We start from the raw sequence: 27,561 nt of genomic DNA, 5'->3' as shown, positions 1-27,561 counted from the left end.
TAAGACTGAGAGTAACTAAGACTGAGAGTAACTAAGTCTGAGAGTAACTAAGACTGAGAGTAACTAAGACTGAGAGTAACTAAGTCTGAGAGTAACTAAGACTGAGAGTAACTAAGTCTGAGAGTAACTAAGTCTGAGAGTAACTAAGACTGAGAGTAACTAAGTCTGAGAGTAACTAAGACTGAGAGTAACTAAGTCTGAGAGTAACTAAGTCTGAGAGTAACTAAGTCTGAGAGTAACTAAGACTGAGAGTAACTAAGACTGAGAGTAACTAAGTCTGAGAGTAACTAAGACTGAGAGTAACTAAGACTGAGAGTAACTAAGACTGAGAGTAACTAAGTCTGAGAGTAACTAAGACTGAGAGTAACTAAGACTGAGAGTAACTAAGACTGAGAGTAACTAAGACTGAGAGTAACTAAGTCTGAGAGTAACTAAGACTGAGAGTAACTAAGTCTGAGAGTAACTAAGTCTGAGAGTAACTAAGACTGAAGGTAACTAAGACTGAGAGTAACTAAGTCTGAGAGTAACTAAGACTGAGAGTAACTAAGACTGAGAGTAACTAAGTCTGAGAGTAACTAAGACTGAGAGTAACTAAGTCTGAGAGTAACTAAGACTGAGAGTAACTAAGACTGAGAGTAACTAAGTCTGAGAGTAACTAAGACTGAGAGTAACTAAGACTGAAGGTAACTAAGACTGAGAGTAACTAAGTCTGAGAGTAACTAAGACTGAAGGTAACTAAGACTGAAGGTAACTAAGACTGAGAGTAACTAAGTCTGAGAGTAACTAAGTCTGAGAGTAACTAAGACTGAGAGTAACTAAGACTGAAGGTAACTAAGACTGAGAGTAACTAAGTCTGAGAGTAACTAAGACTGAAGGTAACTAAGACTGAAGGTAACTAAGACTGAGAGTAACTAAGTCTGAGAGTAACTAAGACTGAGAGTAACTAAGACTGAAGGTAACTAAGACTGAAGGTAACTAAGACTGAGAGTAACTAAGTCTGAGAGTAACTAAGTCTGAGAGTAACTAAGACTGAGAGTAACTAAGACTGAGAGTAACTAAGACTGAAGGTAACTAAGACTGAGAGTAACTAAGTCTGAGAGTAACTAAGACTGAGAGTAACTAAGACTGAAGGTAACTAAGACTGAAGGTAACTAAGACTGAGAGTAACTAAGTCTGAGAGTAACTAAGTCTGAGAGTAACTAAGACTGAGAGTAACTAAGACTGAGAGTAACTAAGACTGAGAGTAACTAAGACTGAAGGTAACTAAGACTGAGAGTAACTAAGTCTGAGAGTAACTAAGTCTGAGAGTAACTAAGACTGAAGGTAACTAAGACTGAAGGTAACTAAGACTGAGAGTAACTAAGTCTGAGAGTAACTAAGTCTGAGAGTAACTAAGACTGAGAGTAACTACGACTGAGAGTAACTAAGACTGAGAGTAACTAAGACTGAAGGTAACTAAGACTGAGAGTAACTAAGTCTGAGAGTAACTAAGTCTGAGAGTAACTAAGACTGAGAGTAACTAAGACTGAGAGTAACTAAGACTGAAGGTAACTAAGACTGAGAGTAACTAAGACTGAGAGTAACTAAGACTGAAGGTAACTAAGACTGAGAGTAACTAAGTCTGAGAGTAACTAAGACTGAAGGTAACTAAGACTGAGAGTAACTAAGACTGAAGGTAACTAAGTCTGAGAGTAACTAAGACTGAAGGTAACTAAGACTGAAGGTAACTAAGACTGAGAGTAACTAAGTCTGAGAGTAACTAAGACTGAGAGTAACTAAGACTGAAGGTAACTAAGACTGAGAGTAACTAAGTCTGAGAGTAACTAAGACTGAGAGTAACTAAGACTGAAGGTAACTAAGACTGAGAGTAACTAAGTCTGAGAGTAACTAAGACTGAAGGTAACTAAGACTGAAGGTAACTAAGACTGAGAGTAACTAAGTCTGAGAGTAACTAAGACTGAAGGTAACTAAGACTGAAGGTAACTAAGACTGAGAGTAACTAAGTCTGAGAGTAACTAAGACTGAAGGTAACTAAGACTGAGAGTAACTAAGACTGAGAGTAACTAAGACTGAAGGTAACTAAGACTGAAGGTAACTAAGACTGAGAGTAACTAAGACTGAGAGTAACTAAGACTGAGAGTAACTAAGTCTGAGAGTAACTAAGACTGAGAGTAACTAAGACTGAGAGTAACTAAGACTGAAGGTAACTAAGACTGAAGGTAACTAAGACTGAGAGTAACTAAGTCTGAGAGTAACTAAGACTGAAGGTAACTAAGACTGAAGGTAACTAAGACTGAGAGTAACTAAGTCTGAGAGTAACTAAGTCTGAGAGTAACTAAGACTGAGAGTAACTAAGACTGAAGGTAACTAAGACTGAAGGTAACTAAGTCTGAGAGTAACTAAGTCTGAGAGTAACTAAGTCTGAGAGTAACTAAGACTGAGAGTAACTAAGACTGAAGGTAACTAAGTCTGAGAGTAACTAAGTCTGAGAGTAACTAAGACTGAGAGTAACTAAGACTGAGAGTAACTAAGACTGAAGGTAACTAAGTCTGAGAGTAACTAAGTCTGAGAGTAACTAAGACTGAAGGTAACTAAGTCTGAGAGTAACTAAGTCTGAGAGTAACTAAGACTGAGAGTAACTAAGTCTGAGAGTAACTAAGACTGAGAGTAACTAAGACTGAGAGTAACTAAGTCTGAGAGTAACTAAGACTGAGAGTAACTAAGACTGAGAGTAACTAAGTCTGAGAGTAACTAAGACTGAGAGTAACTAAGTCTGAGAGTAACTAAGACTGAGAGTAACTAAGACTGAAGGTAACTAAGTCTGAGAGTAACTAAGTCTGAGAGTAACTAAGACTGAGAGTAACTAAGACTGAGAGTAACTAAGTCTGAGAGTAACTAAGACTGAGAGTAACTAAGACTGAGAGTAACTAAGACTGAGAGTAACTAAGACTGAAGGTAACTAAGTCTGAGAGTAACTAAGTCTGAGAGTAACTAAGACTGAGAGTAACTAAGACTGAGAGTAACTAAGTCTGAGAGTAACTAAGACTGAGAGTAACTAAGACTGAGAGTAACTAAGACTGAGAGTAACTAAGACTGAGAGTAACTAAGACTGAAGGTAACTAAGTCTGAGAGTAACTAAGTCTGAGAGTAACTAAGACTGAGAGTAACTAAGACTGAAGGTAACTAAGACTGAGAGTAACTAAGACTGAGAGTAACTAAGACTGAGAGTAACTAAGACTGAAGGTAACTAAGACTGAGAGTAACTAAGACTGAGAGTAACTAAGTCTGAGAGTAACTGAGACTGAGAGTAACTAAGACTGAGTCACAGGTCATAGTTAAACACTCCTTGGTATTTGATGTGTGTGTGTGTGTGTGTGTTGCAGCATGTGGTCCAGTGTGTATTTGTGGCCATCAAGACGATTGGAAACATCATGATCGTCACGACGCTGCTGCAGTTCATGTTCGCCTGCATTGGAGTCCAACTGTTCAAGGTCAGACAAGGACGACTGCTGATACTCTTCTTCTTCTTCTTCTTCTTCTTCTTCTTCTTCTTCTTCTTCTTCTTCTTCTTCTTCAATAACATAAATTAACTGTGAGTAAACCAAAACGGGCAGAACACAGAACAGGATGAGGTCACAGAGACGTGGACCACCAACACGTGGGTGACCGTGGTTAAGTGGAGAGCAGGGCTCCGGCTCTGCTCGTCTCATGTCGATGTGTTGTTGAGCAAGACGTTCCTGAACAGTGTGATAGAATCTGAATTATCATGTCATGTTTCTAGATATGTAGCAGCTGATTATCTTATCTTAGTTGTGTTCAGCTGGTTCTGCCTTCAGTTGAGTCCAGATGTTGTTGTTATTTTATTTCCTGCTTTTGTGTTTCAGGGTAAATTCTATCGCTGCACAGACGAAGCCAAACACACTCCTGAGCAGTGCAAGTGAGTGTTTCCTCCTGCAGCCTGCATCCAGCTTCAGTCTGAAATACTACTGACACGTGTGTGTGTGTGTGTGTGTGTGTTCAGAGGAACCTTCGTGGTCTATAAAGATGGAGACGTGAACCACCCGATGGTCAGAGAGCGGATCTGGCTGAACAGTGACTTTAACTTTGACAACGTGTTGATGGGGATGATGGCGCTCTTCACGGTCTCCACCTTCGAGGGCTGGCCCGCGTGAGTCTTCAAACCAAACTTTATGAACAGAGACGGAACAAGTGAAGTAGGTCACATGAGATGTTGAACCCTCTCCCTCCAGGCTGCTGTATAAAGCCATCGACGCTAACGGGGAGAACTCTGGACCCATCTACAACTACCGAGTGGAGATCTCCATCTTCTTCATCGTCTACATCATCATCATCGCCTTCTTCATGATGAACATCTTTGTGGGCTTCGTCATCATCACCTTCAGAGAGCAGGGAGAGCAGGAGTACAAGAACTGTGAGCTGGACAAGAACCAGGTAGGACTGAGACAAGAAGCTCTTCTTCTCTGGTTACAGATGTTCACCAGAGAACATCTGTGGGAACATCCCAAGTCTCTTAACTGTCAATTCTTTTTTTACTGTAAAGTATTTTTACAATCAAACTAAATATGACAACCCTGCTTTTTTAGTTTTCACTTAAAATAAAACATTATATATTATTACATAAGTGTATTATATTATATACTCACATATATATATATATATATATACATACATACAACCACACCACCTCACACCAACACCTCACATCTCCAAACATTGTACATGTTGAGTACTCTGTTAGTACTGTAGTACATGTTGAGTACTCTGTTAGTACTGTAGTACATGTTGAGTACTCTGTTAGTACTGTAGTACATGTTGAGTACTCTGTTAGTACTGTAGTACATGTTGAGTACTCTGTTAGTACTGTAGTACATGTTGAGTACTCTGTTAGTACTGTAGTACATGTTGAGTACTCTGTTAGTACTGTAGTACACGTTGAGTACTCTGTTAGTACTGTAGTACACGTTGAGTACTCTGTTAGTACTGTAGTACATGTTGAGTACTCTGTTAGTACTGTAGTACATGTTGAATACTCTGTTAGTACTGTAGTACATGTTGAGTACTCTGTTAGTACTGTAGTACATGTTGAATACTCTGTTAGTACTGTAGTACACGTTGAGTACTCTGTTAGTACTGTAGTACATGTTGAGTACTCTGTTAGTACTGTAGTACATGTTGAGTACTCTGTTAGTACTGTAGTACACGTTGAGTACTCTGTTAGTACTGTAGTACACGTTGAGTACTCTGTTAGTACTGTAGTACATGTTGAGTACTCTGTTAGTACTGTAGTACATGTTGAATACTCTGTTAGTACTGTAGTACATGTTGAGTACTCTGTTAGTACTGTAGTACATGTTGAATACTCTGTTAGTACTGTAGTACACGTTGAGTACTCTGTTAGTACTGTAGTACATGTTGAGTACTCTGTTAGTACTGTAGTACACGTTGAGTACTCTGTTAGTACTGTAGTACACGTTGAGTACTCTGTTAGTACTGTAGTACACGTTGAGTACTCTGTTAGTACTGTAGTACATGTTGAGTACTCTGTTAGTACTGTAGTACATGTTGAGTACTCTGTTAGTACTGTAGTACACGTTGAGTACTCTGTTAGTACTGTAGTACATGTTGAGTACTCTGTTAGTACTGTAGTACATGTTGAGTACTCTGTTAGTACTGTAGTACATGTTGAATACTCTGTTAGTACTGTAGTACATGTTGAGTACTCTGTTAGTACTGTAGTACATGTTGAGTACTCTGTTAGTACTGTAGTACATGTTGAGTACTCTGTTAGTACTGTAGTACATGTTGAGTACTCTGTTAGTACTGTAGTACATGTTGAGTACTCTGTTAGTACTGTAGTACATGTTGAGTACTCTGTTAGTACTGTAGTACATGTTGAGTACTCTGTTAGTACTGTAGTACATGTTGAGTACTCTGTTAGTACTGTAGTACATGTTGAGTACTCTGTTAGTACTGTAGTACATGTTGAGTACTCTGTTAGTACTGTAGTACATGTTGAGTACTCTGTTAGTACTGTAGTACATGTTGAGTACTCTGTTAGTACTGTAGTACATGTTGAGTACTCTGTTAGTACTGTAGTACATGTTGAGTACTCTGTTAGTACTGTAGTACATGTTGAGTACTCTGTTAGTACTGTAGTACATAATAACTCTCTGTCTCCACAGCGTCAGTGTGTTGAGTACGCTCTGAAGGCTCAGCCACTGAAACTTTACATCCCAAAGAATCCGGTCCAGTATAAGTTCTGGTCCATCATCAACTCCACAGGATTTGAGTACGTCATGTTTGTTCTCATCCTGCTCAACACCGTCACTCTAGCTGTTCAGGTAAACACGTTCACTTCCTGCTTCCTGTTTCCTCTTCATACTAATCACAGTATGATGAAGTGATGACTGTGTTTCTGTCCTGCAGCACTACGAACAGTCAAAGAAGTTCAGCCACATCATGGACATCCTGAACATGGTGTTCACCGGACTCTTCACCGCAGAGATGCTGCTGAAGCTGCTGGCTCTCAGACTCAGGGTGAGCAAAACAAACGCACCCTGTCAGGTCTCCTAGAGCTTCAATTAAACACATCAATCACACATACAAATACTCTCTAGAGCGACACACGGGGATTCATCCGCCGCTGAAAGTAGTCCCCAGATAAAGTCTTTATTCCCTGTTGGTTTGATCACGTTGGTCCGTCTCTTAATACTGTCTGACTTCCTGTCTGTGGCCCATTGGTTCCTACTGGAACTGGAAAACTTTAAAAGCACAAATATAAATAGTTTCATTCTTTGAAAAGGCTCAGACAGATAAATACTTCATGAAATACCTGATGGGGTCCTGGTCTTTGAGGACGTGGTCCTGGTCTCTGAGGACGTGGTCCTGGTCTATGAGGACCTGGTACTGGTCTAAGAGGACCTGGTCCTGGTCCATGAAGACTCTGGTGTTTAATGACTCTTTCCTCCGCAGCATTACTTCGTGGATGCCTGGAATTCCTTCGACGCTCTCATCGTGGTCGGCAGCGTCGTCGACATCGTGGTCACCGAGTTCAGTGTGAGTCCTCGAACGCAACACAAACACCATTAATATTAACATAATATATTAAATTAATATATTAAATCAATAAATTATATTCATATTCATATCATATACGAATATATGATATGAATATAAATATATGCATATATTAATATATGATATTAATATATGCATATATTATATTATATGAATATACTATATTCATATATTAATATTAATATATTCATATAATATATGAATTTAATATATTATGTTCATATTAATGGTCTCTCTCTCTCTCTCTCCCTGTCTCTGTCTCAGAGTGGGGAGGACAGCTCTCGGGTGTCGATCACCTTCTTTCGTCTGTTTCGAGTGATGCGATTGGTCAAGCTGCTGAGTAAAGGGGAGGGGATTCGTACCCTGCTGTGGACTTTCATCAAATCACTGCAGGTCAGGGGCGGGGCTAACGCTGGGGGGCGGGGCCAAAGTGAGCACCAGTCTAACCTCCTCCTGTCTGTCTTCAGGCGCTGCCGTACGTCGCTCTGCTCATCGCCATGATCTTCTTCATCTACGCCGTCATCGGGATGCAGGTGAGCTCACACAGGTGAAGCTGCAGGGGACACCTGTCAATCACTGTGTAGCCCCGCCCCTAAAGCATCCCCTGCTTTATGGTCTGTGTGACTCTAAATGGACCATCATTTACTAAATGAACATCATGCTGTATTGAAGAAGACTTGAAACTAGAGATTGAGACCATAAACTCATGTTTACAATGTTTACTGAGGTAATAAATCAAGAGAGAAGTAGAGTCATTTTCTCATAGACTTCTATACAACCAGAGGAGTCGCCCCCTGGTGGACACTAGAGAGAATGCAGCTTTAACACATGAAGCTCTGGAGAACTTTAAAGGTTGTCTGAACTATGATAACTAGTAGTCTCTCTCTCTCTGTCTCTCTCTCTCTCTCTCTCTCTCTCTCTCTCTCTCTCCCTCTCTCTGTCTCTCTCTCTCTGTCTCTCTCTCTCTCTCTCTCTCTCTCTCTCTCTCTCAGACCTTTGGGAAGGTAGCGATGCAGGATCTCACTCAGATCAACAGAAACAACAACTTCCAGACATTTCCTCAGGCGGTCCTCCTCCTCTTCAGGTCAGATCCTCTTCCTCTTCCTCCTCTTCTTACTCTTCCTCCTCCTCTTCCTCCTCCTTCTCTTCGTCTCTGATTGTGACAACCAGGGGCATTATGGGTAATGGTTCAAGAACTATTCAATTAAATATGAAATATTATAATATCATGTAAATAATCACATGCATGTGTGTGTGTGTGTGTGTGTGTGTGTGTGTGTGTGTGTGTGTGTGTGTGTGCAGGTGTGCGACAGGTGAGGCGTGGCAGGAGATCATGTTGGCCAGTCTTCCAGGTAAACGCTGTGACCCAGAGTCTGACTACGGACCAGGAGAAGAGTTCAGCTGTGGAAGCAACTTCGCCATCGTTTACTTTATCAGCTTCTTCATGTTGTGTGCTTTTCTGGTGAGAACACACACACACACACACACACACACACGCACACACACATATACACACTGACTGCTTGTGTGTCCTTCAGATCATTAACCTATTCGTCGCCGTGATCATGGACAACTTTGACTATCTGACACGTGATTGGTCGATTCTGGGACCGCATCATCTGGACGAGTTCAAGAGGATCTGGTCTGAATACGATCCAGAGGCCAAGTATGTTTGTTCTTAGCCTAGCTTAGCACAAAGACTGGAAGCAGAACACCTGAACGCTGCTTCTCCATGTTTAGTTGTGACTCTGGGAACAGGAAGTAGACCGGTCCAGACCACCTCAGGGGTCGGGATGGTTCATCAGGTAGCAGCACATCAGATGTGTTTTGGCTCTAAACCATTCAGTGCTTTATGAACCAACAGCAGGACTTTAAAGTCAAGTCTCTGTTGGACAGGAAGTCAGTGCAAAGACCTCAGACCTGGACTGATGTGATCCTCTTCCTGGTCTTAGTGAGGATCAGCTGCAGCATTCTGATTGACTTGTTCCAGAGACCTGTAAACACTCCGTTACAGGAGTCCAGTCTGCTGAAGATGAATCCTGTAGAGACATGAGTCCTCTAGTCCTTGATGTGGTCTTCAGGTGATAGGAGGCTGATGATGTCATAGTCTTGATATGCTGTTCAGGTTGAGGTCTGAGTCCAGAACTACTCCTAGATCTCTGGCTTGGTTTGTGGTTTCTAACATCAGTGATTGAAGCTGAGCGCTGACTTTCAGTCGTTGGTCCTCGGAACTAAAAACAATGACTTCTGTTTGATCTTTGTTTGATGAAGAACGTTCTGGTTCCTCCAGTTGTTGATGTGTTCAGTGCATTCACCTCGTACGGGATTATAGTCCTCTGTGATAGAGTTGTGTGGATGTGTGTGTCGTCTGCATAGTTATGGTAACACACTCTGTTGTTCTCCATAATGTGAGCCGGTGGAAGCATGTAGACGTGGAACAGAAGAGGACTCAGTGTGGAACCTTGGGGAACACCACATGTCCTTCAGTCAGCTCTGATGTGTGATGAGCTGCAGACACAAAGTGTTCTCGGTCCTTCAAGTAGGATTCCAACCAGCTGAGAGCTGTGAGAGTCAAACAGATGTTCAGTGTCTCTAGCAGTAAGTCCTGGTCCACCGTGTGGACTGCAGCACTGAGATCCAGTAACACTCAGACTGAGATTCATTGTGTTTCAGTGGATGTTGTTGAAAACCTGAACAAGAGCAGTTTCAGTGCTGTGGTGTCCAAAGCCTGACTGAAGACATTAGAACTGCTAGGTAAACTGCTAGCCTAGCTTAACACAACGACAGGAAGCAGGAGGAAACTGCTAGCCTAGCTTAGCACAAAGACAGGAAGCAGACGGTAAACTGCTAGCCTAGCTTAACACAACGACAGGAAGCAGGAGGAAACTGCTAGCCTAGCTTAGCACGAAGACAGGAAGCAGACGGTAAACTGCTAGCCTAGCTTAACACAACGACAGGAAGCAGGAGGAAACTGCTAGCCTAGCTTAGCACAAAGACAGGAAGCAGACGGTAAACTGCTAGCCTAGCTTAGCACAAAGACAGGAAGCAGACGGTAAACTGCTAGCCTAGCTTAGCACAAAGACAGGAAGCAGACGGTAAACTGCTAGCCTAGTTTAGCACAAAGACAGGAAGCAGACGGTAAACTGCTAGTCTAGCTTAGCACAAAGACAGGAAGCAGACGGTAAACTGCTAGCCTAGTTTAGCACAAAGACAGGAAGCAGACGGTAAACTGCTAGTCTAGCTTAGCACAAAGACAGGAAGCAGACGGTAAACTGCTAGCCTATTTTAGCACAAAGACAGGAAGCAGACGGTAAACTGCTAGTCTAGCTTAGCACAAAGACAGGAAGCAGACGGTAAACTGCTAGCCTAGTTTAGCACAAAGACAGGAAGCAGACGGTAAACTGCTAGTCTAGCTTAGCACAAAGACAGGAAGCAGACGGTAAACTGCTAGCCTAGTTTAGCACAAAGACAGGAAGCAGACGGTAAACTGCTAGTCTAGCTTAGCACAAAGACAGGAAGCAGACGGTAAACTGCTAGCCTAGCTTAGCACAAAGACAGGAAGCAGACGGTAAACTGCTAGCCTAGCTTAGCACAAAAACAGGAAGCAGACGGTAAACTGCTAGCCTAGTTTAGCACAAAGACAGGAAGCAGACGGTAAACTGCTAGTCTAGCTTAGCACAAAGACAGGAAGCAGACGGTAAACTGCTAGTCTAGCTTAGCACAAAGACAGGAAGCAGACGGTAAACTGCTAGCCTAGCTTAGCACAAAGACAGGAAGCAGGGTTTTTTGTTGCTAATATTTCTGTGTGCAAAATATTGAATTCAGTAGTTTTACTTATAATGGAGTATTTTGATATTGTGCTACTTTTACTTATGTACTTGAATACTTCCTGTCGTATAGAACACCTGGACGTTGTGGCTCAGATGACATTAGATTGTATGTACTTTTGTTCTATTATTATATTGTATTATGTTCTCTTCCTTCAGGGGTCGTATAAAACACCTGGACGTTGTGGCTCTGCTCAGGAGGATCCAGCCTCCTCTGGGTTTTGGGAAGCTCTGTCCTCACAGAGTGGCTTGTAAGGTAAAATATATATATAAATACTTTAGGTATTATAAAAACTCATATGACGGAACAATCTAATGTCAACTTCATGGTTAATTATTCGGTGGTGTCCCACAGGGCTCTGCTGTGGGTCCTCTACTTCTATTCATATCAGGCTATAAAACTCTGAAATGTACTCTATATTACAATTTGAAATGATTAATACTCATTCATTAATGTAAAATCAGGATTTTACTGCTGGAGCTGATTTTGAACTCTTAATTAATGAATCCTTTGGTTATGGATTAATCTCCATTAATTGATTATAAAAAGAAAAGTGAAAATAGTTTGTTTTGTGTGAAAACATCTTAATTTGTAAAGAAGCTGTCAGATAGTTAGTTAGTTAAGTTATCTGTGTCAGTAGATTAAAGACAGACTGACATCCCATAATATGTGAACATAGTCCAGTCAGATAAAACACCTCTCCTGCTCTTCTTCCTCTTCGTCTTCCTCTTCTTGTTCCTTTTCCTCTTCCTCTTCTTCCTGTTCGTCTTCCTGTTCCTGTTCCTCAGCGCCTCGTAGCGATGAACATGCCTCTGAACGCTGACGGGATGGTGACCTTTAACGCCACGCTCTTCGCTCTGGTTCGCACCGCTCTAAAGATCAAGACTGAAGGTATCTGATTGGTCGTCTGTTCACGTCATTAAGACTGAATGAAGACATAGTTTAAAATATAACAACATGTTTAATATCTACACGTGGAGATAACAGATTGTGGTGTTATTTGGATAAACTGGTATATTTTAGTACATTATTGAGAATCTAAACAATCACTGTCTGTACTTAGAAAGTATTTCAGTATGTTAGTGTATCAGTATGTTAGTGTGTAAGTATATTAGTATTTAAGTATGTTAGTATATTAGTATATAAGTATGTTAGTATGTTAGTATTTAAGTATGTTAGTATGTTAGTATTTAAGTATGTTAGTATATTAGTATTTAAGTATGTTAGTATGTTAGTATTTAAGTATGTTAGTATGTTAGTATATTAGTATTTAAGTATGTTAGTATGTTAGTATATAAGTATGTTAGTATGTTAGTATATTAGTATTTAAGTATGTTAGTATGTTAGTATTTAAGTATGTTAGTATATTAGTATTTAAGTATGTTAGTATGTTAGTATGTTAGTATATTAGTATTTAAGTATGTTAGTATAGTTAGTATGTTAGTATATTAGTATTTAAGTATGTTAGTATGTTAGTATGTTAGTATTTAAGTATGTTAGTATTTAAGTATGTTAGTATGTTAGTATGTTAGTATGTTAGTATAGTTAGTATGTTAGTATGTTAGTATGTTAGTATGTTAGTATAGTTAGTATGTTAGTATGTTAGTATAGTTAGTATGTTAGTATAGTTAGTATAGTTAGTATGTTAGTATGTTAGTATAGTTAGTATGTTAGTATGTTAGTATGTTAGTATTTAAGTATGTTAGTATGTTAGTATGTTAGTATTTAAGTATGTTAGTATGTTAGTATGTTAGTATTTAAGTATGTTAGTATTTAAGTATGTTAGTATGTTAGTATGTTAGTATAGTTAGTATGTTAGTATGTTAGTATAGTTAGTATGTTAGTATGTTAGTATAGTTAGTATGTTAGTATGTTAGTATAGTTAGTATGTTAGTATAGTTAGTATAGTTAGTATGTTAGTATGTTAGTATAGTTAGTATGTTAGTATGTTAGTATAGTTAGTATGTTAGTATGTTAGTATAGTTAGTATGTTAGTATATTAGTATAGTTAGTATGTTAGTATAGTTAGTATAGTTAGTATGTTAGTATAGTTAGTATAGTTAGTATGTTAGTATAGTTAGTATAGTTAGTATGTTAGTATATTAGTATTTAAGTATGTTAGTATGTTAGTATGTTAGTATTTAAGTATGTTAGTATTTAAGTATGTTAGTATGTTAGTATAGTTAGTATGTTAGTATGTTAGTATAGTTAGTATGTTAGTATGTTAGTATAGTTAGTATGTTAGTATGTTAGTATAGTTAGTATGTTAGTATAGTTAGTATAGTTAGTATGTTAGTATGTTAGTATAGTTAGTATGTTAGTATGTTAGTATAGTTAGTATGTTAGTATGTTAGTATAGTTAGTATGTTAGTATGTTAGTATAGTTAGTATAGTTAGTATGTTAGTATAGTTAGTATGTTAGTATGTTAGTATAGTTAGTATGTTAGTATGTTAGTATAGTTGGTATTTAAGTATTTAAGTCTCATAACTAGTGTTCACAGTCTGAGTTCTGTTACACATTCAGAGCAACAGAACTCATGTCAGCTGTTATCACAATACATGCACAAAGTAACCACAGACAGCTGCTCTTTAAACTACAACAGTTCATTATGTCCTAATAATAATGATCTAAACTAACAACAGCTATACATTTATGAGCACGCTGTCTAACATCAACAGAAGGGGTGGAATGTGTGTGTATGTGTGTGTGTGTGTGTGTGTGTGTGTGTGTATGTATATGTGCATGAAGTGTGTGTGTGTGTGTAGGGGAAAGGCTCAACGTGTGACGTAATCTGAAACGTGGCGTCGTCTCTCATGCGCGAGACTCAAGATGGAGGTAGACAATAGAGGTCTCGTTGTCTCCACAACGCCAGAGCTAACATTAGCTTAAAGCTATGTGTGTGTGTGTGGGGGGGGGGGTTAGTAAAAGAAGAGAGAAAGCAAACAAAACTAAATAAATTCCTCCAAAGTAAAAGATTAAGATCCTCCGCGCTGCATTGGAGTTTGGAAGCTTGTTCTCTCAGCCGGAGGAACACAGCCTGACTCTGACCTCTGACCTAATGAGACGACCTTCACTAGCTGGAGTTATCTCAACACCAACCACGGCATGAAACACACAGTAGCTTCTGCACAACACCAGCGATCGGTGATTATTGAGCGTACACCACGTTATACAAATGACAGTAACTTAAGCAACACAAACAAAACAATGAAAATAATCAACTCCTATCTGCCCAGACTCTCTCGCTGTGATAGAACTCAGTGCGTCAGAGAATGTGTTGGGCTCAGTGAGGCTAGAACAAAGGGGCGCTGGGGATGGCGCTTCTCTCTCTGAAGAACAAACTTCTTCACGTCTGCAGGAAAATGGTTCGCTTCCTCGTCCAGGATGCAAACAAAACAAAACAAAATGACAAACAGTTGGTGGATTATCAAAGCGTTTAACCCGGGTCTCTGGTAACGTCGCCTCCTTGCACGACCGAGTTGATCGATGGAGAAGCATAGAGGTTAGGGTGCAAACAGAGGCTGAACCACAGGGGGCCTGGGGTGTCTTGGCCCTCGGCCAATTAGATTGCAGCGGTGCGTTCAGGGGCGAGTTCACACCTGAGTGTGAACTTTTCTTGGTTTGGTGCTCATCAAACTAAAATCAAGATGAAACCTTTGCGAGCCAAAAGGAAGGTCACATAGTCTGACCCCAACGTAAGTGTGTTAGTGTGTTAGTGTGTTAGTGTGTTAGAATATATGTAAATGAGTACATCATTATGACAGTATGTTGGTGTGTTAGTATGGTGTTCATGATTGTCGAATACGTCACAGATTCCCTTCATACTCACGTCTCAGCCGTCTACAGGACCTGATTACTCCGATGGTTCCTGAACGCAGCATCATCATAACGTATATATGTGGCCCCGCCCACTGTTGCTAGGTAACCCTGACCAGGAGAACGAGGACCTGAGGGGAATCATCAAGAAGATCTGGAAGAGAATGAAACCAAAACTACTGGATGAAGTAATACCACCACATGAAGGTACTAATACTACCGATAGTACAACAAAAATACATATACACATACACACACACACACACACACACACACACACACACAACAACAACAAACACGAGTACCACAACTACAAACACTACAATAAACTACTAATGCTACTACAAACTCTACTAGTGCTACAGGAAACACTACTAACACTACTAGTATCTCAAGAAATACTACTAATGCTACAACAAACTACTAGTACTACTAGTACTACAAGAAACATTACTAATACTACTACAAACACTATTACTAGTATTACTAGTAGCAATACTACAAGCAATACTACAAACACTACTATACTACACAACCAATACTAGCATGAATACCACTCAGTGGAGGCCGTGCGTCTTATAGCTCGGCCTTCACTGCTGTCCTGCAGCTGAAACACCTCGTTATGTGAGATCTTTGAGGAGCTCACAGCAGCTCCTGCTGCTCGTTCACACGCTGCAGAACTACGAGCTTCAACGTCACAACACCAGAAACGTCTCCATCAACACCACAACAAGTCTCTAGATGTGTCACTAGTAGCTTTTGACAAAGAAAAGTCACCATGAGGGTTTAGAAAGTTGTCAGATTTAGCGAGAAAGTCGCCAAGTTGGCAACACTGGCACCGACTAAATATGTCCCCAGAGCAACGTTGGACGTAACAATGGTTCCTATCACATATTAAACCAAACAAAAATCCATCTTCATACAAATAATAATATATAAACAAGCATATTAAAGCTAATGCAGATGCTAACGCATTTAACTTCCCAGAGCTGCTGTTCACTGTTTAAAGACAAAGTCCATCCTCCTTTCTTTGTTAATAAAGAGTTTAATCTCACGTTGTTCAGCACATCCGTGTGTTTTAGTTCCAGTAAGAAGTTCTTCTGGATTCATGGACGCTAGTGAAGACAGTCGAGCCTCCTCAGTTGTGTTTCTTGAACACGTTTTAATGCGTTTGAGGCTGAACATGTCGCTCCACAGAGGCAGCAGATGTTGGGATCGTCACCGCCCAACATGTCACGCTAGCCCACTGACCAATCACGTAGCTGTAGGCCAGCTAGCAGCTCTGACACGTCAAAGAATACGCCCACCATGTCAAACTAAAGATCTGATTGGTTGAACACTATGACGATCAACAACATCGTCCCCATTCACTTAACCTGCACATGGATTCACTGGTGAGTCTGCAGGCCTGGGGCCTCTCTTCTACCTAGAGACACAGAGGTGAACTCTGATTGGATCAAAGCTCTACTTAAAACAAGCTGCACTGAAGCAGAGCAGCTGAGGAGCACAGTAGCTGTGTAATGAGAACATAAGATAATGGGGAAATATTTATATAAATTATAATACATGTAGTGTATTTAAGAAAAATGATTAAATTATCAAATAGCTCTAACGTTGTGATTGTGTTTAGGCCAGCAGAGAAGGCTTTGCAGGCCCTGACGGCCACTACTGCACAAACACTGCTAGTACTACACGGAACACTACTAATACTAGTACAAACACTGATAATACTACACAACCAATACTAGCATTACCACAAACACTGCTAGTACTACAAGAAACACGATAAGAAATACCACTTATACTACAAGAAACACAACTATTACTACAATATTTACTATGAACAGTACAACAAATACCACTAATACTTGAGTAAATACTACTAGTACTACTGCTGACTGAGCTCTGTGTCGTCCTACAGAGGAGGAAGTGACAGTCGGGAAGTTTTATGCAACTTTCCTGATTCAGGATTACTTCAGGAAGTTCAGAAAGAGGAAAGAGAAAGGAGACCTGGCCGGAGAGGCCGACACCACCAACCCGTCTGCTGTTCAGGTCTGTCTGTCTGTCTGTCTGTCTGTCTGTCTGTCTGTCTGTCTGTCTGTCTGTCTGTCTGTCTCTCTGTCTGTCTGTCTGCCTGTCTGTCTGTCTGTCTGTCTGTCTGTCTCTCTGTCTGTCTGTCTGCCTGTCTGTCTGTCTGTCTGTCTGTCTGTCTGTCTGTCTGTCTGTCTGTCTGTCTGTCTGTCTGTCTGTCTGTCTCTCTGTCTGTCTGTCTGCCTGTCTGTCTGTCTGTCTGTCTGTCTGTCTGTCTGTCTGTCTGTCTGTCTGTCTGTCTTTCAAACACTACAGGGCTCCATAATACAGCAGGGACGCCCCTACTGGACAATAACATGTATTATCTTAGGATGCACGAAGGTTAGAGAAGAAGAGAGGAGAGAACAATCCCGTATCAGTCCCGCGGTGGGGAAATGTATTCTCTGCATGTGGCCCATCCCTCGTGCTCAGGGACACGTCATAGCCAGGGATGGAACCGCCAACCTCGCCACGGTCACCCCAGGTTAAACAGAGTGTGTGTGTGTGTGTGTGTGTGTGTGTGCAGCTGTGTAAAGCCGGGCTAAAGACTCTGCAGGATCTGGGTCCAGAGATGCGTCTGGCTCTGAACGAGGACCTGGAGGACGAGGACGAGGTCATGCTGGAGGACGAGGACCTGGAGGATCAGGTCTTTATTAAACTCCACGTGACTGTGAGTGAGTGACGTCCACACGTCCGTCTGTCCGTCTGTGAACAGCTGATCTGTCTCTGCAGGGGGACGACGGCGTCGGCCTGGAGAGAGACCGGCGAGGCTCCGTGCTGACCACGCCCACCGGTAAACAACGTCATGTGACTCTAGATGTTACCGTGGTTACGACAGGTTGAGATGAGATTATTTATTATCAGACGAAGGAAAAATACTATTAATTAACTATTAATGAATGAATCTGTATATTATTACTCGACTGATGTGAAAGTATTAAAAACAACATAAAAATATATTAATTTTACTCTCGTAGAAAAATTAGAAATATTCACATTTGAGGATTTTATTTAAATCACTGAAATCTAAAAAAGTAAGTTAATGTCAATCAACTAATGAATCAACTCATAGTGTCTGACTTTACATTTTTATGAATTTAAACTTTTCTTTCTTTTTGACAATGATTCATGTAAAAATGACGTTGATGTAGAAATCTTCAGCTTGAATGTTTTATCTCTGAGTCTCATAAAGAGTCTGAACGCTCAAAACTTATAAATAAGAAAATCCTTTTGACAAAACAAACTCCGAAGGAAAAAGTTACAACGGTCAGTTATTGACTTTGTTCAACTAGGAAACAAAGTAAAAGAAAAGAAAATACACAAAGAACAGAGAATAAAGCAGCTTCTCTGGTTTGTCTTTGATTTGATGAAACGATATAAAGACGTAGAAAGAAGTTTCATTCATAATAACAGCCGGTCTCCCTGCAGGTCCCGGTGGACCGGTTGGAGATGGCAGCATGTCTAACGGAGGTCTGATCCACCGGGTCGGTTCTCTCACTAAGATGCCGAACGGCAGCGAACACGACGAACATCTACGGCGTGAAAACAACAGAAGGTCGTCTTTTAACATTCACCATCACCGCCGACCATCAGCGAAGAACGGAGACCACAAGAGACCAGCACACCACAAACACAGCAGGTGCTGATAGTACTGTTGCATTTCATACCTGGGCCTCCTGTGCTGTCCTGCTACAGATACGAGTCTAACAATACACATATTAATAATAAACCGGTACGAGGCTCACCAACCGAACAATACGTTACAATAATACTCGTGCATTTGGAAAATGCAGAAGCTTAAATTGTGGGAAATATAATGTTTTCGGTGGACTGCGCTCACGTAACAGACGACGGACTGTGACCTCTGAACTAAAAGGCCAGCAGAGAAGGCTTAGCTGGCCCTGACGGCCCACCACTGAGTATTAGTATTAATATTTCTATAAACACACCAGGTGATGCAGTTCCTGTATGACTCCATGACCCCATGATAACCCGACCCTCTAGTGGTCATTGGCTGAACTGCAGCTTGTGTCACTTCCTTGTCTCAGCCAATCAAAACCTTTCATTCTGCAGGAGGGATTCAAGGGACCGATACTGGAGGAATGGAGACATGGAGACGTACGGAGAGCAGGGTTACTACAGCAGAGAGGAGGACAACGACAGCATCACCTCCAGAGACAGGTACGCACACAGACAGGTACGCACACAGACAGGTACGCACACAGACAGGTACGCACACAGACAGGTACGCACACAGACAGGTACACACACAGACAGGTACACACACAGACAGGTACACACACAGAGACAGGTACGCACACAGAGACAGGTACGCACACAGACAGGTACGCACACAGACAGACAGACAGGTACACACACAGACAGGTACGCACACAGACAGGTACGCACACAGAGACAGGTACACACACAGACAGGTACGCACACAGACAGACAGACAGGTACACACACAGACAGGTACGCACACAGACAGGTACGCACACAGACAGGTACGCACACAGACAGGTACGCACACAGACAGACAGACAGGTACACACACAGAGACAGGTACACACACAGACAGGTACACACACAGACAGGTACACACACAGAGACAGGTACGCACACAGACAGGTACGCACACAGACAGGTACGCACACAGACAGGTACACACACAGACAGGTACACACACAGAGACAGGTACACACACAGACAGGTACGCACACAGACAGGTACGCACACAGACAGGTACACACACAGACAGGTACGCACACAGACAGGTACGCACACAGACAGGTACGCACACAGACAGGTACGCACACAGACAGGTACGCACACAGACAGACAGACAGGTACGCACACAGACAGGTACGCACACAGACAGGTACGCACACAGACAGGTACGCACACAGACAGACAGACAGGTACACACACAGAGACAGGTACACACACAGACAGGTACGCACACAGACAGGTACACACACAGACAGGTACGCACACAGACAGGTACGCACACAGACAGACAGACAGGTACACACACAGACAGGTACACACACAGACAGGTACACACACAGACAGGTACGCACACAGACAGGTACGCACACAGACAGACAGACAGGTACACACACAGACAGGTACACACACAGACAGGTACACACACAGACAGGTACGCACACAGACAGGTACGCACACAGACAGGTACGCACACAGACAGGTACACACACAGACAGGTACGCACACAGACAGACAGACAGGTACACACACAGAGACAGGTACACACACAGACAGGTACACACACAGACAGGTACGCACACAGAGACAGGTACACACACAGACAGACAGACAGGTACACACACAGAGACAGGTACACACACAGACAGGTACGCACACAGACAGGTACGCACACAGACAGGTACGCACACAGACAGACAGACAGGTACGCACACAGACAGGTACGCACACAGACAGGTACGCACACAGACAGACAGACAGGTACACACACAGAGACAGGTACACACACAGACAGGTACGCACACAGACAGGTACGCACACAGACAGACAGACAGGTACGCACACAGACAGGTACGCACACAGACAGGTACGCACACAGACAGACAGACAGGTACACACACAGAGACAGGTACACACACAGACAGGTACGCACACAGACAGGTACGCACACAGACAGACAGACAGGTACACACACAGAGACAGGTACACACACAGACAGGTACGCACACAGACAGGTACGCACACAGACAGGTACGCACACAGAGACAGGTACACACACAGACAGGTACGCACACAGACAGGTACGCAGAGAGACAGGTACGGACACAGACAGACAGACAGGTACACACACAGACAGGTACGCACACAGACAGGTACGCACACAGACAGACAGACAGGTACGCACACAGACAGGTACGCACACAGACAGGTACGGACACAGACAGACAGACAGGTACGCACACAGACAGGTACGGACACAGACAGACAGACAGGTACACACACAGACAGGTACGCACACAGACAGGTACGGACACAGACAGACAGACAGGTACACACACAGACAGGTACGCACACAGACAGGTACGCACACAGACAGGTACGCACACAGACAGGTACGCACACAGACAGGTACACACACAGACAGGTACGCACACAGACAGACAGACAGACAGGTACACACACAGAGACAGGTACACACACAGACAGGTACACACACAGACAGGTACGCACACAGAGACAGGTACACACACAGACAGGTACGCACACAGACAGACAGACAGGTACACACACAGAGACAGGTACACACACAGACAGGTACGCACACAGACAGGTACGCACACAGACAGGTACGCACACAGACAGGTACGCACACAGACAGGTACGCACACAGACAGACAGACAGGTACGCACACAGACAGGTACGCACACAGACAGGTACGCACACAGACAGACAGACAGGTACACACACAGAGACAGGTACACACACAGACAGGTACGCACACAGACAGGTACGCACACAGACAGACAGACAGGTACGCACACAGACAGGTACGCACACAGACAGGTACGCACACAGACAGACAGACAGGTACACACACAGAGACAGGTACACACACAGACAGGTACGCACACAGACAGGTACGCACACAGACAGACAGACAGGTACACACACAGAGACAGGTACACACACAGACAGGTACGCACACAGACAGGTACGCACACAGACAGGTACGCACACAGAGACAGGTACACACACAGACAGGTACGCACACAGACAGGTACGCAGAGAGACAGGTACGGACACAGACAGACAGACAGGTACACACACAGACAGGTACGCACACAGACAGGTACGCACACAGACAGGTACGCACACAGACAGACAGACAGGTACACACACAGACAGGTACGCACACAGACAGGTACGCACACAGACAGACAGACAGGTACGCACACAGACAGGTACGGACACAGACAGACAGACAGGTACACACACAGACAGGTACGCACACAGACAGGTACGGACACAGACAGACAGACAGGTACACACACAGACAGGTACGCACACAGACAGGTACGCACACAGACAGGTACGCACACAGACAGGTACGGACACAGACAGACAGACAGGTACACACACAGGTACACACACAGACAGGTACGCACACAGACAGGTACGCACACAGACAGGTACGCACACAGACAGGTACGGACACAGACGGACAGACAGGTACACACACAGACAGGTACGCACACAGACAGGTACACACACAGACAGGTACACACACAGACAGGTACGCACACAGACAGGTACACACACAGACAGGTACGGACACAGACAGACAGACAGGTACGCACACAGACAGGTACACACACAGACAGGTACGCACACAGACAGGTACGCACACAGAAAGGTACGCACACAGACAGGTACGCACACAGACAGACAGACAGGTACGCACACAGACAGAGAGACAGGTACACACACAGACAGGTACGCACACAGACAGGTACGCACACAGACAGGTACACACACAGACAGGTACGCACACAGACAGGTACGCACACAGACAGACAGACAGGTACACACACAGAGACAGGTACGCAGAGAGACAGGTACACACACAGACAGAGAGACAGGTACGGACTCAGATAGACCCCTCTCTGTGTTGCAGACATCACCCTGACGAGCTTCTTCTGTACAGAGACCACTACGATGGCCACGCCCCCTACTCCAACATTAGCTATAGTAACGGATACAGCGAGGCCAGGAGGACGACCCGGAGACGCCTACTTCCGGCCACGCCCACAGGTTCTACCTGATGATGTCATGCTGTGATGTCACAGTTAACCAAATGAAATCCGACGAGATGATACGAGATTACTGAGATGAAGTGCAGATTTTAACATTAAATCTCCTCTAATCTAATTTTCTCATCTCACATTTAACGTTATCTTGTTTTAAGATTCATCTCATTTATTACTGTCGTCCATTGTTGTATAAATATAATCTAACAGGTGAACGGATGCGTTTGTTTCATTGTCCTCTGTCAGGTCGGAAACCATCGTTCAACATCCAGTGTTTGAGGAGACAGGGAAGCAGCGACGACCTGCCGATCCCAGGCACCTACCACCCCACCTCCCCACCACGCCGCACACGCACACAGGTAACACACACACAGGTAACGCACACAGGTAACGCACACAGGTAACACACACAGGTAACACACACACAGGTAACGCACGCAGGTAACGCACGCAGGTAACGCACGCAGGTAACGCACGCAGGTAACGCACACAGGTTACACACGCAGGTAACGCACACAGGTAACACACACACAGGTAACGCACACAGGTAACGCACACAGGTAACACACACAGGTAACACACACACAGGTAACGCACACAGGTAACGCACACAGGTAACGCACACAGGTAACACACACAGGTAACACACACACAGGTAACGCACACAGGTTACACACGCAGGTAACGCACGCAGGTAACGCACACAGGTTACACACGCAGGTAACGCACACAGGTAACACACACAGATAATGCACATAGGTAACACACACACACAGGTAACGCACACAGGTTACGCACGCAGGTAACGCACACAGGTAACACACACACACAGGTTACGCACACAGGTAACGCACACAGGTAACGCACGCAGGTTACGCACGCAGGTAACGCACACAGGTAACACACACACACAGGTAACGCACACAGGTTACGCACGCAGGTAACGCACACAGGTAACACACACACACAGGTAACGCACACAGGTTACGCACGCAGGTTACGCACACAGGTAACACACACACACAGGTTACGCACACAGGTAACACACACAGGTAACGCACGCAGGTAACGCACACAGGTAACACACACACACAGGTTACGCACACAGGTAACACACACAGGTTACGCACGCAGGTAACGCACACAGGTAACACACACACACAGGTAACGCACACAGGTTACGCACGCAGGTAACGCACACAGGTAACACACACACACAGGTTACGCACACAGGTAACACACACAGGTAACACACACAGGTAACGCACACAGGTAACGCACGCAGGTTACGCACGCAGGTAACGCACACAGGTAACACACACACACAGGTAACGCACGCAGGTAACGCACGCAGGTAACGCACACAGGTTACACACGCAGGTAACGCACACAGGTAACACACACAGGTAATGCACACAGGTAACACACACACACAGGTAACGCACACAGGTTACACACGCAGGTAACGCACACAGGTAACGCACGCAGGTAACGCACGCAGGTAACGCACGCAGGTAACACACACACACAGGTAACGCACACAGGTTACACATGCAGGTAACGCACGCAGGTTACGCACGCAGGTAACGCACGCAGGTAACGCACGCAGGTAACGCACGCAGGTAACGCACGCAGGTTACGCACGCAGGTAACGCACGCAGGTAACGCACGCAGGTAACGCACGCAGGTAACACACACAGGTAATGCACACAGGTAACACACACACACAGGTAACGCACACAGGTAACACACACACACAGGTAACGCACGCAGGTAACGCACACAGGTAACACACACACAGGTAACACGCGCAGGTAACGCACACAGGTAACACACACAGGTAACCATCCTCTCCTCCTCTTCCTCGGCAGACATTTAGCAGTTATGAGTCTCGTCACTCCTCCGGTCGATCCTTGGCAGCCTCCTCGGCCTCCTGGGCAAACCCGTGTCCCCGCCGCGGTCGCCTCCTCTACGCTCCTCTCATCCTGGTGGAGGAGGAAGGCAGCCCACCCTGGGGGGGGGGGGGGGGGAGGAGGAGGAGGAGGAGGAGGAGGAGGAGAGGGAGGAGGAGGAGAGGGTAAGAAAGGAGGCGCAGGAAGAGGTGAGGAGAACTGAGATGTTTCATATGTCCCAAAAGCCTCAGTGGTAACAATGTAGCATGTGTTGTATGAAGTGATTGTAGCTTACATGCTAACAATAGGCTCTATGCTAACAGTGAAGCATAAACTACAGAAGGTCCACTGAGCTTTAAACTCTATTTATCCATCAGGGGTCAATGTGACCGGTGCAGCACCCAGACCGGCCTGGTACGGTGGCCCTGCAGGGACATCAGGTAGGAAGTATGAACAAACACACAGATAATATATAAGAGAATAATCTTTGACGTGGTTTTAAATAGGTGAACCTCTGACACATAAACATGTCATTATAATATTCTTACTAAACATAAAACTGCACGAAAAATAAATATGTTATGTGCATTCTAATGGCATCATATGTGGCGTACATACTGAGTGAGTGCGTAGTATTTAGTACATTAGTATGCAGTACATACTGAATGAATACATAGTATACTATATACTAGTATAGTTATGTGATCTTGGACAGCTGTTTTCTGTTGTCGTCTGAATGTGTCATGTGACTGTGGTTGTAGCTCCTCCCCCCTACAGAGCCTACACCACCCTCAGAGTTCCCTCACAGCTCGGCGCTCAGCTGACGGAGAAGCGAGGATCAGCAGACAGTCTGGTGGAGGCGGTGAGGAGACATTGATCGATCGCTGACATTGATCGGCAACTTAAAGACGACCTACAGTTCCTGATTCTCTGTGCTGGTCTCTACAGGTTCTGATCTCGGAGGGTCTCGGTCTTTACGCTCGGGATCCCAAGTTCGTGGCGTTCGCGAAGCGGGAGATCGCTGATGCGTGTCACATGACGGTTGACGAGATGGAGTCGGCTGCCAGCGACCTCCTCGGCACCGGGAGCCACGGTTTGCTCAACAGCGCTGCCGCCGACTCCATCGCACTCTACAGCGACGAGGAGCCAATCAGGACGGGCCGCGACGAGGACGAGCTGGCTGACGAGATGACCTGTGTGACATCATTCTGATGGGCTGATGCTCGGAACCAATCAGAGACGAGACTGAGATAGACATCAGTGATTCACAGGACATTGAACCAATAAGGGGGCCAGGACAGAGAGGAGGGCGGAGCTTAATAAAAGTAACACTGACTGATGACATTCGGGAAAAATAGATGAAGATGGCCGCCAGCAGAGGGTCGCGTCTCATTGGCTCGTTAACGTGGTGAACGCCACTAAGCTGCACAGAATCACACTTTACCCACAATGCATTGTTGGCAGTTAGACAGGTTGTGTTGTCATTTTGTAATTTATAATTCAAAGCATTTCCAGGTAGTAACACAAAGATAATCTTTGAGCTAGCTTAGCTACATCAAAAGTGAAAAAATACACCCAAACCAAAAACGTCAGCTGTTGTTCAGCGTTAGCTTACACTGAGAGTTAACAGCAGCGACCAAACATTGATGGATAACTGAGCACTGAGTTCAGACCACAGACTGAATATAAGAAGAGGACGTAGTCGTCATGACGCCTCTCATCGGTTTGTGGACATTTTGTACGTCGCCATCTTGTTTTCTTTGCAACCAGTGAACAGGAAGTGACCATATCTGGACTGAGGAGGAGTGACGTAGAGACGCCGTATACGTCTCTGGTAGAGACCTGTCAATCACTGTGTAGCCCCGCCCCTAAAGCATCCCCTGCTTTATGGTCTGTGTGAATCTAAATGGACCATCATGTACTAAATGAACATCATGCTGTATTGAAGAAGACTTGAAACTAGAGATTGAGACCATAAACTCATGTTTACAATGTTTACTGAGGTAATAAATCAAGAGAGAAGTAGAGTCATTTTCTCATAGACTTCTATACAACCAGAGGAGTCGCCCCCTGGTGGACACTAGAGAGAATGCAGCTTTAACACGTGAAGCTTTGGAAAAAGCTTTTGTCTCCTGGTTCCGATGTGGTTTCCGCTAACAAGCTACACAAAGATTAGCATTGTGCTGTAACTGATTAGCTTTAGAAACTACATCAAAGTGAAGCATTTTGAAGACACGGACTCCCGGAGAAACTTTGTATTTCACCCGGATGGTGGTGGTTTAGCAGGACGTAGGATGGTGGTGGTTTAGCAGGACGTAGGATGGTGGTGGTTTAGCAGGACGTAGAATGGTGGTGGTTTAGCAGGACGTAGGATGGTGGTGGTTTAGCAGGACGTAGAATGGTGGTGGTTTAGCAGGACGTAGGATGGTGGTGGTTTAGCAGGACGTAGGATGGTGGTGGTTCGGATTAGGGATAAATTATCATTAGTTACATAATCATGTTAAATTAAGATGGAAGTCAACAGTGACTTATGTGTTTTCACTGTGAATCTGTGAGCTTCTGGATCTCTGATGTGTTTTTAATGCTGTTAAACATTGTGTTTAAATATTTGATGTATTTTTCTTCTCATAAATGAAGACGATGGACTGAAGAGATCTTTTTTATTCTCACAGAGACGCTTCTCTGATGTTTCTGTCTTTGTGTCTCCGTGATCTTTTCTTTTTTTCTTCTTCCCATCAGTTTGGACAGTTTCTCACCATTAAGGGCTTTTTAATCTCCCAAAAAATCCTCTTGAGATTCTGTGTCCGTCTGAACTTTACCTGAAATAAAGAGTGAAGATCAGCTGATGTCTGTTTGCTTTGACTTCTTACTTGACTTGTAAATTGTGTGTAATTTACTGCTTACATTGCTTATGAACAGAACGATACACTTCCTCTGAATATAAAATATGAAAGTACTTTTCTAAAGAAAAAAGGAAAGAAAGAGAAATAATAACCTCCTAATAACCTAATTGTGACGCCACAGCTACGGTTATTATTC

The 27,561-nt window shown here is 43.7% G+C and overlaps 1 protein-coding gene across 1 annotated transcript in view; it reads left to right on the top strand.

Moving 5' to 3' along the window:
• Positions 1 to 25,734, top strand: part of LOC306707695 (voltage-dependent L-type calcium channel subunit alpha-1D-like) — a gene marked incomplete at its 3' end in the record, with an annotated part of 59,780 nt that extends 34,046 nt beyond the window's left edge. The window contains 27 exon segments of the mRNA XM_079175261.1: positions 3,384 to 3,491; positions 3,885 to 3,937; positions 4,022 to 4,168; positions 4,251 to 4,452; positions 6,204 to 6,362; positions 6,448 to 6,558; positions 6,994 to 7,077; positions 7,363 to 7,491; positions 7,566 to 7,631; positions 8,091 to 8,182; positions 8,401 to 8,560; positions 8,637 to 8,764; positions 11,085 to 11,181; positions 11,715 to 11,817; positions 14,849 to 14,950; positions 16,665 to 16,795; positions 17,340 to 17,459; positions 17,546 to 17,606; positions 18,242 to 18,452; positions 18,887 to 18,994; positions 22,498 to 22,634; positions 22,877 to 22,989; positions 24,502 to 24,696; positions 24,698 to 24,731; positions 24,900 to 24,962; positions 25,284 to 25,384; positions 25,471 to 25,734. Of these exon segments, the coding sequence (XP_079031387.1) occupies positions 3,384 to 3,491; positions 3,885 to 3,937; positions 4,022 to 4,168; positions 4,251 to 4,452; positions 6,204 to 6,362; positions 6,448 to 6,558; positions 6,994 to 7,077; positions 7,363 to 7,491; positions 7,566 to 7,631; positions 8,091 to 8,182; positions 8,401 to 8,560; positions 8,637 to 8,764; positions 11,085 to 11,181; positions 11,715 to 11,817; positions 14,849 to 14,950; positions 16,665 to 16,795; positions 17,340 to 17,459; positions 17,546 to 17,606; positions 18,242 to 18,452; positions 18,887 to 18,994; positions 22,498 to 22,634; positions 22,877 to 22,989; positions 24,502 to 24,696; positions 24,698 to 24,731; positions 24,900 to 24,962; positions 25,284 to 25,384; positions 25,471 to 25,734 (3,279 nt within the window).
• Positions 25,735 to 27,561: the final 1,827 nt, after the last annotated feature.

Source organism: Pholis gunnellus, assembly GCF_910591455.1.
Source record: "Pholis gunnellus genome assembly, chromosome: 2".
Classification (NCBI taxonomy): Eukaryota; Metazoa; Chordata; class Actinopteri; order Perciformes; family Pholidae; genus Pholis; species Pholis gunnellus.
This window is presented reverse-complemented; position numbering and strand designations above follow the sequence as displayed.